Source organism: Dromiciops gliroides, chromosome 4, assembly GCF_019393635.1.
Source record: "Dromiciops gliroides isolate mDroGli1 chromosome 4, mDroGli1.pri, whole genome shotgun sequence".
Lineage (NCBI taxonomy): Eukaryota > Metazoa > Chordata > Mammalia > Microbiotheria > Microbiotheriidae > Dromiciops > Dromiciops gliroides.
This window is the reverse complement of record NC_057864.1, coordinates 436,212,594-436,219,954: the sequence shown is the minus strand read 5'-3', so window position 1 is coordinate 436,219,954 and position 7,361 is coordinate 436,212,594. Positions and strand designations below refer to the sequence as shown.

The window sequence follows — 7,361 nt, the reverse complement described above, 5'->3', positions numbered from 1 at the left end:
TGTTCAACTCTTCATGACCTCATTTGGGGTTTTCTTGGCAAAGATACTGAAGTGGTTTGCCTTTTCCTTTTCCAGCTCATTTGACAGATAATGAAACTGAGGCAAATCGGGTTAAGTGACTTGCCCAAGGTCACACAGCTACTAAGTGTCTGAGGCCACGTTTGAACTCAGGAAGATGAGTCTTCCCACCACCAGGCCCGGCAGTCTATCCATTGAGCTACCTAGCCACCCCCACAAAATACATGGTAATTTGGGGGAGGGGCAGGGGCACCAGGAAATGCTTTATGGGCCGAGTCTCAAGAGAAACTAGGGATTTTAAGGGAGAAGTGAGGGGAGAGAGGGCATTGTGGCAATGGGATGGGAGCTAATGCAATCTTGCCAGAGTCTGAGTGACCCCCGAAAGTCCTTCATCTCCCTGTGGCTGCTTCCTCATCTGCAAATTGAAGGGGCTGGACCACATGTTGTCTGAGAGATTTCCAGCTCTGGGTCTATGACACTAGGACAAAAACAAGCAGGTCTCCATGGGGATCCAAAGTGGAATGTGCGCGGGGCGGGGAGGTAGACAGAGAGACAGGAGGAGATAGAGGAGAGAAGGGGAGACACGGAGAGACGGAGACGAGAGAGAGACAGAGACAGAGACAGAGAGACAGAGAGAGAGACAGAGAGAGACAGAGAGAGACAGAGAGACAGAGAGAGACGGGAGAGAGAGAGACAGAGAAGAGACACAGAGAGAGACGGGGAGAGAGAGAGAGGGAGGGAGGGAGAGAGACAGAGAGAGAGACGGAGAGAGAAAGGGAGACGAAGCCAGAGAGATCGGAGGGCCAAGCTGCTGTCCTCTTTTTACTTTAGCTGAGGACTAGGCAGTCCTGCGTGCTTGCCTATACGTGAGCGTCTGTATGTCTGTGTGCGTGTACGCATGTGCGCACGCCTGATCGCAGGCAGCCCCCCTCCCCTCCAAGGGTCACGCCGAGGCGCGCGTGCGCCTAAGGCACGCGCCCTCGCCGCCCGGGGCTCTTCCCGTAGCCCGGGGAGCTGCGGAGACACAAACACTCGCACGTGCGCCCCCGCCCCTCCCCGCGCACGCGCCCCGGGCCTCCGCGCGCGCCCTCCCTCCCCCCCCCCTTCCCGGCTTGCTCGGATCCGGTGCCTCCTGCGGCTCCAGCCCCAGCCCCGCGGCGGACCGGGACAGAGGAGGCGGCGGCGGCGGCGGCGTCTGCGGGCGAGCGGCGGCGGTGACAGAGACAGTGACAGAGGCGGCGGCAGCGGTAGCAGCGGCAGCGGCAGCGGCAGCAGCGCGGGTGAGGAGGCGGCTGCGGAGAGCGGGAGGGGGGCGATGCCGCCGGCCCCGGCCCCGATCCCGGGCCCCAGAGCACCGCGGGCTCCGTCACAGGCCGGCCTCTGAGGCTCACGCAGGACCGGCGGGAGCGGAGCCCTCCGGGCAGTCCCGGGCCCAGCAGCGCTCCCCTGTCCCCGCCCAGCAGGTGCGGGCGCCGCTGACCCGGCCTGAGGAGATGGTGGCCGTTCCGGGGGGCGGGCCCGGCCAGTCCCTGTGACCCCACCCGGCCCTGGGACCACCCCACCCCCCACCTCCCGCCTCCGAGCCAACAGCTGTGGGACGCCCCCACCTTAGTATAGTGCTCGGTGGTCATTCTCTCCTCAGAGCCCCTGATCAGACAGCTCTGGGACATTACACAGTGACTGGTCAGACAGACCCTTTGCCCCCTCCCAATCCTGCAAACAGCGCTGTGAGACACTCCCTCTCCCAGCAAACAGCCCTGTGACCCCTCCTCCCCAAAACCCTAAGCTAACAGCCCTGGAATTCCCCCACCTTGGGCTAAGGGACTTCCAGCCTCCCCCCGCCCCAGGACTTTGGGTAAACAACCCCTGTGACGACCCCACCCCCCACTACCTCCCAAGTAGCCCTATAACCCCGACCCCAAGCACACTGGACAGCTCCCGTGAACTGCCTCCGTCTCCCATTGGATTAGAGAGTGGTGACCCATCAGACCCTCAAGAGAGAGCACCCAGATTCTAAAACCTCCCTGTGCCTCCCTATTTGCCCCCCATCCCTCTTTCACATACAGGACGCATCCACCCAGACCAGGCAGCCTTTGTCTTCTCTCACCCACTCTGCTTAGAGAATTTCCATTCCCCCTACCTAGACAGTACCTGGTAACTGGACCCCAGTGACCTCTCTCACCTCACATGTCCTGATGACCAGGCTTCAGCAAATATGTTCCTCCTGATGATGACTACCATTCCCTTAAGCCTTTCCCCTTTAGAACTTTTCCAGTTGCTCTTTCCTCTAAGCCTCCCACTGTGATATTCCAGTCACCCCACCAGTGACACTATGCAACACCAGAGTGGTTGCCGAGGTATCTGGCTTCTGCCCCTGTCCCTGTTCCTGTCTAGCCTTGGGGTGGCCAGAACTGGGCGCTCCCTTCTCAGCTGTCCTATAGCCTGTCTTTGTGCCAGCAATATCCTCAGCTGTACCAAACAAGACCTGAATAATGTTCCACAGTCTCTACCCCGCTACACGGCGCAACTGGATCTTAGCCACAACAACTTGACCCACCTTCGGGCACAGTGGACCTCCGTACATCTGACCCATCTTCGCTCGTTGTTCCTCAGCCATAACAAGTTACACTTCATCTCCACGGAGGCCTTCTCCCCCGTGCCCAAGCTACGCTACCTGGACCTCTCCTCCAATCATTTGCGGACCCTGGATGAGTTCCTGTTCAGTGAACTTCAGGAGCTGGAGGTATTGTTGTTGTACAACAATCACATCGTGGAGGTAGACCGGAGCGCCTTCGATGACATGATCCACCTCCAGAAACTCTACCTGAGCCAGAACCAGATTGCTCGCTTTCCTTTAGAACTGGTCAAGGATAAGTCCAAGCTGCCCCAGCTCACCCTCCTGGATCTATCTTCTAATAAACTGAAGCTGTTGCCCACATCTGACCTGCAAGACCTGCCAGCCTGGATGAAGAATGGACTCTACCTGCATAACAACTCCATCACCTGTGACTGCGAGATCTACAAACTTTTCACACACTGGCACTATCGCCAACTGAGCTCGGTGGTGGACTTCCAGGAGGATCTATACTGCATACATTCCAAGAAGACGTTCAGTGTCTTCAACGTGAGCAGCGTCCTGAACTGCAGCGAGTTCAAGGAGTGTGCGTTTGAAGCCCACCTGGGTGAAACCTTGACCATTAGCTGTGACACCAAGCAGCAGGGGATGACGAAGGAATGGGTGACGCCAAACAATGAAAGAGTACTCAATGAGGTGGGCAATGGCTCGATGACGGTGTTAGGAGATGGTAGCCTTCAGCTCCGGCAGATTCGGGTTGAGGACCAGGGATTGTACACCTGCTATGCTATAGGGGAGGTGTTCAATGAAACATTGTCTGTGGAGGTGAAGGTCCACAACTTCACCCAGCACAGACCTCATGACACTCTCAATACGGCCTATACCACTCTGGTGGGCTGTATCCTCAGTGTGGTCCTGGTCCTGATCTATCTGTACCTCACCCCATGTCGCTGCTGGTGCCGTGCTGGGGAGAGACCCGCAAGCCATCAGGGAGATAGTCTCAGCTCTTCCATGCTTAGCACTACCCCAAACCATGATCCAATGGCTGGTGGTGGTGGCAAGGACAGTGGTTTTGACCGTCGAGTGGCCTTCCTGGAACCTACAGGACCTGGGCAGGGCCAAAATGGCAAACTAAAGCCTGGCAACACCCTCCCTGTACCTGAGGGGGCCAAAGGCCAGAGGAAAATGTCTGATCCAGAATCAGTCAGCTCAGTCTTCTCTGATACACCCATTGTGGTGTGAGTAGGGTGGGGTTGATGGGAAGATCCCCTGGAAAGAGGTAATGGCAATCTCCAAAGGATGTAAGGGGAAAGAAGAGGGCTGCCTGAGGGTGTGGGTTTCCCCTGACCTCAAGGGAAATGTGCACAGATGCAACAACGGGCAAGAAGCCCCACCTCCATCCCTGGCTGTAGAAGATTTTCACATATGGATCTGTAACTCTCAGGCAAATGCTGCACCCCTATCCAAAGTTCTAGCAAGTACAGCTGATGGTGAAGGAACATGTCTAACTAAGACAGGTGGGTCTGGTGGGAAGTAGATTCCCTAAGCTTTTATCACGTCATCTTTGGCCCCATAAGAGTGTGGTCATTATCCAAGCATTTGAAAGAAAAATGGGATTTTTTTTTCAATGTCTTCTTCTACCTCCACCTAGGGATTTGGGGAGGGATTTAAATGGGAGCAGGTTGGGGCAGTTGGCCTAATACTGGTAGTTTCAGCTGCAGATAAATATCCTCTTTGGTTAGGACCCTACATCTCATAGACAGGGGAATGGGAAACCTTAAAAGAATGGGGCAGGAACCCGTGAAACCAGAATGACCCCCCCCCAAAGCTGTTCTGAGACTTTGTCACCTTCCTCTTTCTCGAGAAGAATTAAGTAGATGGCCACATCACAGAGGCAGATAACCAGCTTGATCCTGTGGCAGACTAAGGGACCCCTCACCACCAGTAGAAGCTTATAGAGGGCAGCCACATAATGGCGTGTGACGCTGGGGGCTGTCCATGGGTACAAGGTGCCGAGCGTAAGAAATAGGCTTAGGAGGACACCTCAAAGCCCACCCGCGGTGTGAACAACAGGGATTCTGACTCCCTGGTCTTTTCTCTAGTGTCAAGATGACTGGGGTGGGGGTGGAGACTGTGAGCTGGAAAACACGAAGGAGACTCTGCCTGTTATAAAGATGAGGCTTCCCTCTCTAAAACCTGGTTTGGTCTATCTGGTTTTCTTCTTTTGCTGTCCCTTCAGCATCCTCTTCAGCAAGCTTCGGTGAGAGCTGAGCTCTCTCAGTTTGTACAGGGCAAGGAGGGAAGGAACTGAAGGGGGCCTAAGATCCTCACGAGGAGATAGGTGTTGGGGGGAAAGGAGAAGCAATCACGACGTGAGGCATCCTGGCGTTGGCAAGCTTTCCTTCTCAGGGCAGGGTTCTTAATTCATAGTTCTCACCTGCTATAGGAAGGGGTTTAACTGCGCACAAGGCTTGAGAGGGTTGGTCCATGCCAGGGTGGACAGTCTGCAGTACATATGTGTTTAAAGTCCTGCATCTGCCCCAACTTACAGGCCATCCTACTACAAGTCAGATAAGTTGAATAAAACCCAGCTGGGAAGCTGATGCTGCCACCTTTGCCCTTAGCACTCAAGTCTCCCTGTGCCTGAAGTCTGAACAATGATTGAACCTCCTGACAGGCCGTGGGTCTGGGGGGTGGGGGGGGTGACGTACAACAGAGTCTTTCCAAGTTTGGAGACTAGCTTGGGAATAGAGAAGATGGCTGTGTACTCCAGCTCCTCTCTCACACTCTATATACACTAGTCTTTTCAGCAGTGTTTAAGTAGACCACAGTTTTGGCAAGGTTATTCTGAGAGTCTGAAGTAGAGCTACGTGAAGGTTGGAGATGGGGAAGTGTTGGCCCTGTCTTCTCTCCAGTTGGCTCTCAGGCCAGGGACACTCTTTTCAGGCATTCGAATTGCTTTCTGGGCCCCAGTAGGCGGCCTTCCTGACTTGGCATCTCCTGGGGGAATCATAGGCTCAGAGATTCAGATCTGAAAGGGACCTTAGAGGTCATCTAGTACAACCTCCATCATTTTCCAGTTGGAAACAAGCCTCAAGAGGTTCAATGATTTGTGCAGGGTCACACACATAGGGTGAAGGTTGCCTGTTACTTGTACACCGGATCTAGTCCCATCTACCTAATCAGATTAGGGCAGGGGATTAGTGTTTAAGATGCTGCCCCCATCCATCCTTGGGCTCTTCAGACTGCTCTCCACCTCTTATCAGCAGTTTATACAAGAGAGAGATGCAGCATTTCCCCTAGTTACTTACAACTTATAGGTATGCATGCACACCAGCATTTTGGCATTGACCCAGACAGTGTGTCTCCTTTGATTTCTTCCAATACCCACAGTTATCCCCACATTCACACAGCTTTAAACATATACTGTATTCTAGCAGAGGCATCCATCCTGATGGTCCTGCAATATCCCTTCAGTATAAAACCACTTGGACTCTCCCCTCCCCGAAGTTTCTGGAGCTTCACCCCTTCTCTGAGAGGTATCACAGTTCAGTGGGTAGAGACCTGGACTTGGAATTTGAATCAGACACTAGCTGTACAATCTTGGGCAAGTCACTTCTCTGTTTCCTCATCTGTAAATTGGGGATAACACCTACCTCACAGGGTTGTTGTGAGGATCAAATAAGATGATCTATGTAAAGTGCTTTGCAAACCTTAAAGCACTATATATGAGCTAGTATTATTATTCTATGATAACCAACCCCCATGATTTTCCTCCACTTGCTGGTGCTTTGAGAATGCTTTTTCGAGAAGGGAAAGTTGGAAGCTATAGCTGGGCCCCTCAGCTCCTTGGAAATTTCACTCTGATCTAAGATATCCTTAAGCAGTAGCCGTGAGATTCCAACATAGTATTTCTCTTGGAAATTTGTTGGCTGAGGCTCAGAGTATGAGGGAGACAGAGATGGATGGGCAGGAGAGCAGGCCACTCTGCTGCCTCTTCCCAGTCAAGTGCCATGGTAAGACTGGGGATCCCTATCGACAGCTAGGGAGAGGAGGAAAGAGTGAAAATCGAATTGCCTGTAACTGGTTGTCTTCCAAAGGCCTTCCCAGCACCTTGGCCACTGGCTGTTTGACTGGCCAGCAAACTGACTCCCTGCAAAATGAAGAAAGCCCCTGTTTGTTTCTCCAAGACATGCTAATGAATAGATGTACTTCTCATTAGCAGGCCCTACCCTGATTCCTGTTGATAGACCCCCGAATGGCTTTCTGCCTAGGGAAGTGAGTACTTACCATTACAGGGGTTTACTGGTGCCCTATGAAGAGAACCATCAGGCACTGGTAGAAAGAAAGGTGAAGGGACTGCCCACAAGACAGAAAAAACCTTGGAGGCAGGTGCCCCTGAAGACTGATTACGACATGGCTGCACAATCCGTATTTATGTGTAATCTTTTTTCTTTACTTGTATTTGTGGGGTTCTCAGAAGGGAACTGAGAAAAAAGAGTTGCGTGCCCCTCCCACCTCTGCCCAGGCAGGTAGCTGAAGGCATATTGAATCTGATTTTGTGTGTGTTCCTGTTCCTCCCCTCCCCCAGCAGCCCTTGTCCCCTTGCTGGCAAAGCAAACCGGGCCCTTTGTGTCCAGGTTCCCTCTCCTCCCACTTGTGTACATCCAGGCTGGCAGACCCCACAGCCTCCTGACTCCACCATCTGTCTGAGCCTCTGCTCTGAAGAATAGACAGTGATCATTAAACGAGGCATGAGTCTGTTCCA

General features: G+C 53.4%; 1 protein-coding gene across 1 annotated transcript; it reads left to right on the top strand.

The window, feature by feature from the left end:
* Nucleotides 1–1,577: 1,577 nt before the first annotated feature.
* Nucleotides 1,578–4,393, top strand: AMIGO1 (adhesion molecule with Ig like domain 1). Its single transcript, XM_044001328.1, has one exon. It carries the CDS (start codon nt 2,351–2,353, stop codon nt 3,833–3,835), a length of 1,485 nt encoding a protein of 494 aa, XP_043857263.1. The 5' UTR covers nt 1,578–2,350; the 3' UTR covers nt 3,836–4,393.
* The last annotated feature ends 2,968 nt before the right edge of the window (nt 4,394–7,361 follow it).

Excerpts from the sequence above, each read along its gene's own strand:
- AMIGO1 (XM_044001328.1), top strand. The coding sequence starts at position 2,351 with ATGCAACACCAGAGTGGTTGCCGAGGTATCTGGCTTCTGCCCCTGTCC.